This window comes from Ursus americanus, chromosome 6, assembly GCF_024610735.1.
Source record: "Ursus americanus isolate L20-20 chromosome 6, mUrsAme1.1.p, whole genome shotgun sequence".
In the NCBI taxonomy this organism is placed as follows: Eukaryota; Metazoa; Chordata; class Mammalia; order Carnivora; family Ursidae; genus Ursus; species Ursus americanus.
In genome coordinates this window covers 71227743-71240954 of record NC_142132.1, presented here as the reverse complement: position 1 = coordinate 71240954, position 13212 = coordinate 71227743, and the positions used below count along the sequence as shown (strand labels likewise).

Here is a 13212-nt window from a genome sequence, read left to right as displayed (position 1 = left end):
CCCTTCCCCCTCCCCCCACTTCTTGTCTCATGCAGACGCGGGGCATTGCGGGTCTTGCAGTTCTCCTGGGGAAGGGTTTGCGCATTGGCCCCAGAGGTTGGACTACACTTCCCGGGAAGCTTTGAGGCGTAACTTTCTGTTTCCATAGAAGTGGTGGGAAAATGGCGTCGTTGTTTGTATCTCGGGGACCAATAAGAATAGGGTATGGGCGGGTTCTAAAGGATGCTAACCAATCCGAGGTCGTCTAAGAGGCCATCCGGGAAAGAGGTAGGGGAGGGGAAAATATCTAGGGGAGGGGAGAAAGAAGGGAGGGGGGGCACTTGGGGTGGGGGGGGGAAGCGATGTTTGCCCGTCAGTCGAGTCCGGAGTGAGGAGCTCGGGCGCCGGAGCGGAGGGAGACTCTTGAGCTTAAGCTTGCCGCCGCCACGGCCACCGCCTGGACCTTTGCCCGGAGGGAGCCGCAGAGGGTCTGGCGCCGCCTTCCTCTGGAGGGCAGCGCGATTCGGGGCCCGGACCTCCAGTCCGGGAGGGATTTTTCGTCGTCCCCCCCTCCCCCCAGCGAGGGAGCCCGAGCGGCCGCCAAACAAAGGTACCAGTCGCCGCCGCGGGAGGAGGAGGAGCCGGAGCTTCAGCCTCAGCAACCGCTGGACCCGCCGCCCTTCTTCCCCCATCTCTCCCCCGGGCCTACTGGTTTTGGGGGGGAGTAGGGGAGGGAACTCTGGACGTGCCAGGGTCAGAGCTCGCCTCCGCGGAAGGTAGGGGCATTTTCTGAGGCTTTTGCGGTCTCGTAAGGGGGTCCTTTCGGGAGTCACCCGGCCGGGCCGAGGAGCAGGGGACGATCGCTCGGTGGTCTCGCCGGGCGCCCGGATTCGGGGCCTCGGCCTCCCGGGAGCCCCCGCCCCCGTGCAGTTGCCGAGTCCGAGTCGCCCCCCAGCCTGGCGGCCGCACACTCACCGGTTTAGCGGCTCCGGGCCGCGCTGGGGGGCCCGGGCCGGCGCGGGGGGCTGTGCTGCCTCCCGGCCCCTCGGTCCTCTGGCGGTCCCCGCGGCCCGGCAGCCGGGGATCCCGCTTGCACTTGTCTGGTCTCCGCCTCGGAACGGGACGTGAGCAGCGGCTGTGCGGTGGGTCGCTCCTGCCCGCGGCCCTCCGGCCCGCTTGGCCTCTCGCCGCCCCCACCCGGGGCCCCTCGTGCCCGGGCCTGCTCCGGCTCGGACGCGGGGCTGCGCGACCCTCTGGGGCGCCGAGCCGCTCGGCCGGGCCCAGAGGCCCTCGGGAAGGACAGCCGGCCCCGCGCCGGCCCCCGGGCTTGTTGTGAGTTTCTTCTCTGACAGAAATGGCGTCATTGTCGGAGACGGGAAACTCCGTCGGGTCCCGACAATGGGGACGGGAAGCTGCCGAGCTGTGTAGGTGGCTGGGTTTGCGGGGCTGGCGAGGCCACAGGGAGCCCCTCATCGGCGTTTCGTGGTTCGGGGGCTGACGTCCGCTAAGGCTCTTTCTTCGGGGTTCAGGCTTCGCTTGGTTTCCTCCGCCTCCGCCAGTGCAGAGGGGTGCCTGTGGTGTTGACTGGGTGTCTTTTGTTTCTCCTCCAGGTGCAGGTGAATCTGGTGTTTTCGAGGGGATCGCGGTCCCGGAATCATCATGAAGGTAAGATTGCTTACGGAAAACGATCTCTGGAGTTCTAGAATTGGGGAAGTAGGGGGGGTTTGATCGAGGTCGTGTGTGGGGCCTCCGAGGTTTGCCGAGGAAGGTGTGTTTGGTGGCTTGGTGCCCGAGCCCCTTTCCCGGGAGACGATGGGGGTCAGCTGGTGTGGCTCTCTGTCGGCTTTGCGGTGGAGTTGGGGCCACTTACAGGATGTCGCACTGAGCATAATTCTCCCATATAGAACATCTCTTTTTGCAGGGTGAGACAGGAGTAACTGCATGAAATAAAGTGTTTTAAAGGTAAAACAGAAAGCAGGTCAAGTAATCTGACTCTAGAAACTGAACTGTATTGTGGTTCTAGCGATTACACTGCTGAAAGAAAATCTCGTTAATTGTGTGAGCAGTACTGTGAATTTTTAGCAGAAGACCTATTTGGTTAGCCCTGAAAATAGTTTCCATTGAAAGATTTTTAAAGAGAATCTTCATGATCTTTACACAACTCAGATAGCAGTTTTTCCTTGTATTTTCCTGGAATTTAGGATTATATGGTTTTTTGTTTTTTTCTTTGTTAATCCATTTAGTCTGTAAATTGTCAGATGTTGTGATAAAACCAGTGTGGATTGATGTGGAAAACCCATGACCAGGTTCCTCTTAAATGTAAACATGTTAACTGAATGGAGGATAGTGTGTAAAAAGTAGAATTTACTTAGTTGGTGGAAGAAATTATGGCAATGAAAGTAGAAGTTGTTTTCTTTAGAGACTATGTAATTGAATGTTGTCATTTTTTAGTACATTGGAGAATAGAAAGCCTTAGATATCTGACCTGTTTAGATTCAACTGGTGGAACTTAGAGACTAGAGATATTTTTCATCCATGACAATTTCATAAGTGCTTGAAAAGGTAGGGTGTGTTCACAAGTAGAGAAATGCATAGAACAGTATGTGAAAATGTAAACGTTGTTTGCTTTTGATAGTTCCTTTGAATTATTTGAAAACAAGTTTTTTTTCTCTTCAGATTGACTGCTTTTATAGTACTGCATCTAAATGAAAATATGTAATGTTTGTGTTCATGGAAGAAAGTAAAAAGCTGTGACTACTTAAATATTTATCAGCTATACAAAGTAATTAAGTTTAGGCTAGTTTTTCTTTTTTTTTTTTTTTTTTTTAGTTTTTTTCCTTCTTGTGTTTGGGGTGCTATAAACTATCTGACACAGTTTATATCTGTTGAATTCCTGTCTCACCTTCATGTAAATGAAAAAAATAATCAATGATGTTTCGGAGACGGATCCCTTTTGTTAGTCACAGATGCTAGCTATAACTCTGACCTGTGTAAAACAGTGACAAGGGAATTTGTTAGGAAAAACCGTGTATCTTCTTGGTGTTGGGTGAGAATTTCTTAAGAAAAGTGTTGGGTTGGATAACATATAGTAAATTCAAAAGCTGAATAATAGAGGATTTAGTCTGTGATAGATAGTGCAGTCTGTCATAGTTCCCAGTGTAGTGCCTGGCACATTTTTGGTACTCTGTTAATGTTTGATTAAAAGAAATGTTGTAAGTTGAAGGTCCTTAAGATTTAACTTTTCTTTCCTTTTCTTCCTTTCATTTCCTTTTTTTTTTTTAACTTGTGTGTTTAAAAAATGAAAGTACGTTGGAAACTTTAGCCTTAAAAGTGTCATAATATTAGGCAAATGCAAATTTTTTGGTATTATTTTAGAACTACTAATTTTAAGTGCTTAGCATTTCCATTAACATTGCCTTTTTAAGAAAGGGTACTACTAATGTTGAAAGGAAGGAGTTATTAGTAAATTTCTAATTTTATACAAGAAGAACTTCCTGTTATTGTATGTATAGTGAGTCTTCTTATTGGGAGTCTACTGATAATCAGCAGTACTACAATTAGCTTATTTCTTATAACTTAATTTCTTACATGGTGAACATTGAGAGGTTACCTATGGTTGGTATTTGCTTTAACAAAGTTGCAATTCAAGAAGTATTTAGTAGTGGTTATATTGGGCTCACATTTTCTCTTTTTTTTGTGTTCCTAGTTTCTAAATTGTAATGACAACTGAGCTATAGAAGGATTTATGCTATTTATCAGATCTTACCAAACATATTTGTACTTTGAAGCAAGCTTTTAAGTTTTTATTATCTGTTTTATTAGTCACAAGAAATTTTTACATTTTATTAAGTGACAGTGTATTGATGTCATTGAAAGAACATTTAGTAATACTTTTCTGGTTATTGCTTTAAAGTCCCAAAATAAAAAAAAATGTATATATCATTGTAAATATTACATGTTTTAGAAACAATTTTGCTGTAGTACTTCAAGAGTTTTTTTAAATAAAGCCCCTTTACTCACTAGTATATTCTATCTTGTAATATTTTTGCGCATTGTGTTTTTGAGAAATAGCACTGTAACACAAAAGCAGTTTTGTTCTTAACGTAGGTCATGATGTTGGGGTTACGTTGGATTTACTTTTTATACTTTCTATAGATCTTTCAGTGTCAGTGATATAGCACATTTTCAGGAAATCCTAGATTATTGAAAGTTTGTAAATGATTCCAAGACTTAATTATGTCAGATTCATTTCTTACTTTTTTCTAACTAAGACTGTTTTTGTGCTTATACATTGTGCACGTTATTAACATCTCTCATTACATAGCAGCAAATTTTCAAGTGAAGTGGGAGAAGCTGGAGAGGCTGGAGATTTCAGAAACTTTATGGGATAAGTGATTTAGATGGTTGTGCTTAGAATCTTGGAGAGATGGGCTTTTTCAGATAGATGTATCCTTCTCTTCTGTACCACTGATTTTAGAACACATAAAAATGATGGATTGATTACAAATGCCCTTTGCTTGTGTGAATGTTCTCACTACCCTGCCCCTTTCCTCCCACCTTCCTTCCCCCTTTCCTTTCTGTGGCTCCTCCTTTCCCTCTTTCTTTCCCTTCCTTTTCCCCCCATTCCTTCTTTTTCTCTCTTCCTTCTTTCCTCTCCCTTCCTCCCTCTACCCTACTCTCTCTACCCCCTTCTTCTTCCCTTCTTTCTTCCTCTTCCCTCTTTCATAAATCATTCAACAACAACCCTTTCCATGCATCAGGCAGTGTGGAATGAAGGTGAATAAGCTATCAGATCTGCCCTCAAGGAACTCACAATTTAGTAGAAGACACAGAAAAATAAAGCAGAACAGCACATATTGAATTATAAGAGTGTTGACTGCAGTATACAGTAATTGTGGTAAGTGCTGTGGGAGGACAGAAGAGGACATCTAAATCAGAGTCATGGAAAGTTCTCTGGTAGAATTGACATCTAAGCTGAGTGTTGAAGCTTTCATTGGGCAAAGAAGGGTAGAAAGGAGTGTTTGAGACAGAAAGGGGACTACATGTTGGAAAATGGAAAAAAACCCAAAATCGTGTATTTGGAAACTGTTAGTTCACTGTGCCTAACTTAAAGCATGATGTGTTTGGGATGGGAATAGGAGGGCAGTGATGGGAGAAGGCTAAGATAGGGAGTTGAAAATTTTCTTGAACGGTACATGGAAACACTGAAGGTTGTTAGAAAGGAGTAAAGTTGATGGATTTATATTCTGGAGAGGTCACTTTGGTAGTATTGTAGTATGTCATAGGGGAGATATGAATGGAAGATCTGGAGATTACAGGTGAGAAGTCCAACTGAGATGTGGGTAAGGGCTTGAACTAATGCAGTGCGGGTAGATATCCAGGAAATAGAATTCAGGACCTAGTAACTCGCCCTAGGGTGGGAAGAAGAAATTTCTGTCTTGGGGCATGAGCTTGATATTATTGTCATCTGAAGTATGTTGGCATTGAAGTAAAGATGTTGTGCAGGGTTTTGAGTATTGAAGGGACCTGTAGGATGTCCACATCCTCTAGTTAAAATGTAAGATTAAGAGCAGGTAGGATGAAGAGAAATCAGAGGCTTGGTTGATTCATTGTGAATGTTAACTCATAGTTAACTTTTAATTGTATTATTTGAGAGGATTTACATCTATAATGTGGCATATGTATTTTGTCCTATGAATTTGTGGTCTTTTGATGAACAGGTAGTTTTGTAAAACACTGACTTGTGTTCTGTCTAAACTGCTAATTCTTTGTCTATTGTAATTTTTTAAAAAAGCATGTTGGATGAGTACATATTTCACGGAAGAATGTGTTTTTGCTACTTCAGTCTGTGAATTCAGTCACCGAAGAGGTAATTGTGTGCCCTCTGTGTACCAGACATGCTTCTAGGTATTGAGGATACAGCAGTAAACAAAACAAGAGTTCTTCCCCTCATGGAGTTCACTTTAAATTAGGATACAGAGACACCAAGCAAAAAAAAGTGAAAAGTGCTGTGAAGTAAAGCAAAATCAAGATAAGAGATTACAGTGACAGAAGGTGTTAACTTTAGATGAAGTCTAATAAAGGGCCTGTTTTTGGAGATGACATTTAAGCATCATGTGAAACAAGTGATATAGTGAGCCAGTCAGTTATCTGGAGGAAGAGTGGTCTAGGCAGAAAACACAAGTGCTAGGGTCCTTGGGAGGAATGTTTTTGGCCTCTTTGACCTTGGCATACCTTAAGGAACAGAGCTGGAGTGGCAGGAGATGAGGCTAGAGAGATCACAAGGACCAGTAGAGTATAGGGCCTTGTAGGCCATGGGAAGGACTTAGAGTAAAGTCTGAGTGTATTGGAAGTCACTGAAGGGTCTGAGTCACTGAGCAAGAGAGTGAAGTGATTTACATTTTTAATTGATAACTGCTGTTCAGAGAATAGACTGTGGGGGAGCAAGAGTAGAAGGAGGGGCACCAGTGGCCAGGCTGCCAAGTTAGCTCTGGTGAGAGATGGCAGCGGTGGACCAGGTATGAGAGGTGGGTGTGTTGCAGGTGGGGATGATAGGATTTGACTGGATTGGATGTGAAGAAAAAATTCTGCTTGCTGCTACTTATGGTTGACTAGTCCCTCCCCTTCCCCTTTTAAAATATGTTTTCTGTGATTAGTTGGTGGATGGGATTCCTAGCATTGAATGAATACAGCCGAGAAGGCATTCCCAACTCTCCCCTTATTAGTGAGCCATGAACATTGAGCTGAGCAGTCCTTTCCGTCTGTTTTTGTTTTGTTTCGTTTTTGAATTTTAGGAAAGGAGATAAAATTCACCCTTTTAAAGTGTACAGTGCAGGGGTGCCTGGGTGGTCAGTCGGTTAAGCATCCGACTCTTGATTTCGGCTCAGGTCATGATTTCACGGTTGTGGGATCGAGCCCTGCATCAGGCTCCACGCTCTCAGCAAGGAAGTCTGCTTGAGATTCTTTCTCCCTTTGCCCCTCCCCATACTCTCACACACTCAAGCTCTCTCGCTCGTATGCTCTCTCTCAAATAAATCTTTAAAAAAAATAAAGTGTACACTTCAGTACTTAGTATTTTCACAAGATTGTGCATCTGTCATTACTGTTTAACTGCAGAATATTTTTGTTTCCCAACAAGAAACCTGTACCTATTAGCTGTCACTGCTTGTTCTCCTCCTCCTTTGTCCCTCTCCTGGCAGTCACTAATCTACCTTCTCTAGGGGTTGCCTGCTCTGGACATTTCCTATCAGTGGAATCATACAACATGTGGCTTTTTGTGCCTGACTTCTTTCACTTAGCATAATATTTTCTTTTCTTTTTTTTAAGATTTTATTTATTGTTGCGAGGGAGTGAGCGCAAGTGAGCACAAGCAGGGGGGAGGGGCAGAGGGAGAAGCAGACTCCCCACTGAGCTAGGAGCCCGATGTGGGACTCAATTCTGGAATCAGTCCTAGGAACCTGTAGGATCATGACCTGAGCTGAAGGCAGATGCTTAACGGACTGAGCCATCCACTTAGCATAATATTTTCAAGGTTCATTTTGTAGCATGTATCAGTACTTTATTCCTTTTTATTGGTGAATAATATTTCATTTATTGGATGTGCCACATTTGGCTAATCCATTTATTAGCTGTTGGACATGTAGATTATTTCTGCTTTTTGCCTATTATGAATAAATGCTACTATGAACTTTTGTATGTAAGCTTTTGTGTGAACATATATTTTCAATTTTCTTTGGTCCTAGGCGTGGATCTTTCTGTTTTCAGGGTAGTAATACTATCTTTGGTAATCCTGTTGAGAGCTGAGTGTTTACCTTCAGATACTTTGTGCCATTGTATCACATGGCCACCAAGGATTTGGACACTTAAAAAATTTATCAGACATTTATTGAACATTTATGTGTTGGTCTCCGTTCTAGCCATTTAGGATGTATCAGTGAACAAAACAGAAAATCCTGGCCTTGTGGATCTCACATTTTAAGGTGGGGGGGGGCAGACAAAGAGGAGTAAACATTATCTAATGTATTAGGTGGAAAATAGTATGGAAATAAGAGGGGAGCTGGATAAGGAGGGTAGGGAATGAGGGGTTGGGACAGGTTATAGCGTTAAATAAGGTGGTCAGGTATGTATATTGAGAAGACAGTTGCACAAATACTTGACTGAAGGAGGTGCAGGAGTTAGTCATGTGGCTTTAAAGGCAGCTCAGAGGCCAAGGTAGCTGGAGTAGAGTAAGGAAAGAAGAGAACGGGAGGGGTGGGTCACACAGATAAAGGGGATGCAGGTTGGGGGCAGAGCAGATCCGATCACCTAGGACCTTGAAGGCCTTTGTTAAGGATTGTGGTTTTTACTCTGATGGAAACAGAGTTTTACTGTGATAGAAATAGAGTTTTACTCTCATAGAAATTCTGAGTTTTGAGCAAAGGAGTTATGCAGTCTCATTACAGAGTGGCAGAGTTTCATTATATTTTTAAGGGCTCACAGACTGCTGTGTTAGAAACAGGCTGAAGGCAAGTTGAAGATAGAATAGAAGCTGACCAGTTAGGAAGCTATTTTAATAAATGATGATGGTGGGTTATTGGCCACCACAGTGAGGTAAGTGAGGAGTGGTCAAAGTCTAGATCTGTTTTGAAGGTAGATCCAACAGGAGTTCTGGTAGGATTGAATGTAGAGGAAGGAGAGTCAAGGAGAACACGAAGATTTTTTGGCTGAATAATTGAAAAACTGGCATTTAGGATGAAGTTAGGGCTGTGTAATTTTTGGAAGTAGCATTATATTTTATATTTGTGAAAAATGCTAACTGGTGTGTTGCTCTGTGAAATATGGCTATAAACAAGATACAGGTATGCTATATTAAGTTTTCAGTAATAGATAAATTTAAAACGGTGGCAAACTTTTGTTCTAGATGAGTTGTTTAAAAATAAAACTCCTGGGGCGCCTGGGTGGCGCAGTCGTTAAGTGTCTGCCTTTGGCTCAGGGCGTGATCCCAGCGTTCTGGGATCGAGCCCCACATCAGGCTCCTCCTCTAGGAGCCTGCTTCTTCCTCTCCCACTCCCCCTGCTTGTGTTCCCTCTCTCGCTGGCTGTCTCTCTATGTCAAATTAATAAATAAAATCTTTAAAAAAAATAAAATAAAACTCTTGCCTCCCTTTTGGTGTCACAGAACAAAGATGTTTCTACATTCATGAAAATTATGATCTAGTATTCTATATGACACAGTGAGCAGTGGAAACCATAGTCCTAGTCATCTTTTGATATTTAAATGTTGTAGATTGTAGAAGTTATGGATTTTGATAAGGCCTCTAAAGAAAGTGTGTCAGTCTTTTTTCTTTTCAGTTGGGCCTCCTTTATATCTAATGGACGTTGAACAAAACAAGCTATAACTAGTTTTTGTTCCCAAGATAATTGAAATATTTTCATTTAATTACTATACATCAAAATAAGACTATGCATATTTGTTATCCCTTTAACTACTAATCGGTGTGTTTAACTTAATTTTGAAAGAGAACTTTTGTATAAAAATTAGACATTTCTGCTTTCAGAAGTACTAGAAATTCTGACATTCAAGTTTTCCATGGAAGATAATGTGTTTTTAGAAATCTGATCATTTTCATACTAAGATTCAAGATACCATTCAGGTTTGGGGAGGGAAAAAATGAGATTATAAAAAGTATATGATCTATGGGGGTCAGTTGACAGAGACAGAAAAACCAAACTTCATGTTTAAAGTTCTATGCTAATGGTCATATTTTGGCTGGTGAATAGAAGCAAGGGACCAAATAAAAGACAAGAAAAAAGGAAAGTTTTAAAATGACACATATCTTACTTTGAGTATAGTTCCCAGTATTCTTTCTTTCTTTATTTATTTTTAAAGATTTTATTTATTTATTCGACAGAGAGAGACAGCCAGCGAGAGAGGGAACACAAGCAGGGGGAGTGGGAGAGGAAGAAGCAGGCTCATAGCGGAAGAGCCTGATGTGGGACTCCATCCCATAACGCCGGGATCACGCCCTGAGCTGAAGGCATCCGCTTAACCGCTGTGCCACCCAGGCGCCCCCCCAGTATTCTTTAATCAGTATTTGCTCATACTCTATTCAGAAGGTCCAAGTATGGGCTTCAAGATTGCTATGAATCTCTTCTCTCCCCAGAGTTATGTACAAAATTTCATATAGCCATAAACTTTCTTGGGAAGATGAACCACAGCTTTCATCAGCTTCTGAGTGGAACCTGTAATACAAATATTAAGAAACACAGCTTTGTGGTATCACCTGTTAGATCTGCTGGTAATCATTTTAATAGGAATAGTTGTTTGTTTGTCCTTCTGATCTTATCCTTAAACAGGTTTACTGGTTATTAGTTATTTTCTTTCTTTTCTTTTCTTTTCTTTTTGTTTTTGTTTAGATGACTGTACAATCTGAAAAGAGTTTTTATTTTTGAAATGTTAGCATTTATGTGAAATGCATATATAACTTAAAATATTTCACTTTTTGAATTTCTAAGAAGAATTTGAATTTTTTTCAGTTATAAATAAATAGTTTTTGATTCATGGAAATATTTTATAAAATAATTTTAAAAGGTTGCTCTAAAAATCTGAAAGTGTAGTTTTTAGCATGCTGGCTTTACTTATGAAACTATTTATTGTAAAAATTAATGTATCTTTGCTCTTTTTCCTCATTCAATTATTTGCCAATGGGGTCATCCAAAGCAAGGATAATATCTAACTGTATATCCAGATGTACTTAGCTTTAGGATACAACTAGAGATTATATTACTCTTGCTGGTGTGAGTGTCTTTCCAGCTTAACATTGGTGTTCGCAGTCAGGTGGTACAGAGGCTGATTCTCTGGACCATTATGATTTCTATGGAAGAAAATCTTACAGAAAATAGTGTATATCACTTTAAAAAAAAGAATTTATTTATTTATTTGAAAGAGAGCTAGTGGGGAAGAGCGTATGAGCTGGGGGGGAGGGGCAGTGGGAGAGGGGGAAGTAGACTGCTAAGCAGGGAGCTCGATGTAGGACTCGATCCCAGAACCCTGGGATCATGACCTGAACCGAAGGCAGACTCAACCGACTGAGCCACCCAAGTGCCCCTATAGCACTTTCAAATGATAAATTTAGCTGTCATTAAGAGAAGAATAATTCTGTAATAGCTTTATGCTACTAAAGTGTGTCAGATTATATGTAGTTTATCTTGGGTGGTGGTATGGATACTTTATATGGATTTATTTAAGCCATTTTCTTCTAATTTATAAATAAGTTTTTGGCAATGTGACTTAGCTCTAGGATATCTGAAGTCATGTGTCAGCGCTTTGCCAAGGAACAGTCTCCTAATTTGATAATTTTATGAGAGCATAATTGTAGATACCTGTTTAATAATTTTTTTTGAAAATCACTCATTTTTTAATCATTTACTTTAATAGCAGAAATGGAGATTATAAACCACAAGACTTTGAGCAAATGGCATTTAAAGAAAAGATTCACTTTATACCGATAGTAAAAAGCTATACTTGAATATGACTATAAAAATCATCTTTGTTTAGTTAAAGTGCCCAATAAACAGTGTAAATGATTAAGAGCATATGGCTTGGAAAGAGAGGTCTTGTTCCCAGTACTGTCTCATTCTGTTCTTTACTTGGCTGTTGAAGTTGGGCAGAGTTATTTATTTTTGCAATGAAAGGAAACATCAGTTTCTTTTTTTTTTTTTTTTTTGTAAAATGGGGATAATAATAGTTGCCTTACAAAGTTGTGTAAGTACCAAATGAAATAACATTTAAGATGCTTTATACTGCACTCGGCATAATTCTGAGCAGTCAATATGTGGTAGCTTTATTATTCCCATAAAAGCCTGTCACTTCTTTTGTAAACTGATAGAGTGAAGATTCTTTAATCAAGACTGCTTGGAATTCAGTTGGGACTCTCCTACCTACCCAGGTTGTGGGCTGTTTTCTTAAACCTTCTAAGAAGACTGGTATCCTTGCCTTAAATGAGAAACGTTTGTAGTACTTACCTCATGGGGTTATTGGGGATGATTAAATGTAATAACAGGTTCTATTACATGGTAAATTCTCAATAAATTGTAGCTATTATTATTAGTTCTTTGGAAAGAATGTGTGGACTCTTGTGAGTTTCAGTAGGCTTTCAGGGTGATATAGTCACTCTCATCTTTTTTAACTTAAAAGTTGATTTGGAAGTTTGGTGGAAAAGTTGTAATTTTGTGACTAAGGTTAAAGTCTGTTATTTTTGTCTTTATGAATTCCTTAAAAACAGAAAATTTAGGGGCACCTGGGTGGCTCAGTCAGTTAAGCATCTGCCTTTGGCTCAGGTCATGATCCCTGGGTCCTGGGGTCCAGCCCTGCCTCTGGCTCCCTGCTCAGTGGGGAGTCTGCTTCTCCCTCTGCCTGCTCCCCCTGCTTGTGCACTCTCGCTCTCTCTCTTTCTCTCTGTCAAATAAATAAATAAAATTAAAAAAAAAAAAGAATATTTCAGGGAAGGGGAAAACCAGATTTCTTTATTCTAAGAACTCTTTGCTTCCATTTCAAACTTTTATTTTATCCCAGCCGTCCCTTCCTGATGCAGAAGCTTCTCTTAGTAAATATAATACTTGTCCTCTCTTCTAATTTGCTGCTGGTCAGATGGGATTCTTTCAAGGGAAAAGTAAATTTTACTTCCAAGCCTAGAGGTTGTTATTGGATTAGGCGAACCACTGGAGATATTTATTTTCTGGATAAGCATCCACCTCTAGCCTTGCTTATGTAGGGCAAACATTTTTTTCTTCTCTTGATCCGATCACTGTTCTGATGTGGCAGTTAGTCACCTGAAGCTGGTCTGGCATCGAGAGCCTGCGGGGGTGGGGCAAATGAGTGATGGGGCCCTGCCAAGCCTGTCTCTACTCTAGAGAGGAGGAAAAGGAAAGCTGAACAGGCCTGAAGACAAAGGAGCTACTATTGCTGTCAAAGTTTAAATGAGGCAGCTTGGCTTACGCCTATTTGGGAGTTTTAAAAAAAATGTAGCTTTCCATTTTTTCAATTTTATCTTGGTAAGGGTATCTCACCAAAGGACCCATCTCTATTTTTTATCTAAATATCCTTGCTAGAAGTTGTTAAGTAATTTTAAGAAAAGCTGTTTTGTGTCTGAGGGCTTTTGATGCGTAGTCACCTAATTTTGCTTTACCCTAACTTGGAGACCTATTTTTCTAAACTAGTTCTATTCCTAGCAAAATTAAATTAATAAGTTTTTAG

At 41.3% G+C, this 13212-nt stretch overlaps 1 protein-coding gene across 5 annotated transcripts in view; it reads left to right on the top strand.

Annotated features, from left to right (window-relative positions):
* Nucleotides 1–325: 325 nt before the first annotated feature.
* ARID4B (AT-rich interaction domain 4B) overlaps nt 326–13212 on the top strand; it is a 146634-nt gene continuing 133747 nt past the window's right edge. For 4 of the 5 annotated variants that reach the window (XR_006777078.2, XM_045783459.2, XM_087863134.1 and 1 more), the window contains exons 1-2: nt 326–755; nt 1590–1644. Coding sequence is in view for 4 of the 5 variants with exons in the window: in XM_045783459.2 (XP_045639415.1) it covers nt 1639–1644 (6 nt within the window). In the remaining variant the exon portion in view is untranslated. The remainder of the gene's footprint in view (nt 756–1589; nt 1645–13212) is intronic. The other variant, XM_045783458.2, reaches the window with a different exon arrangement.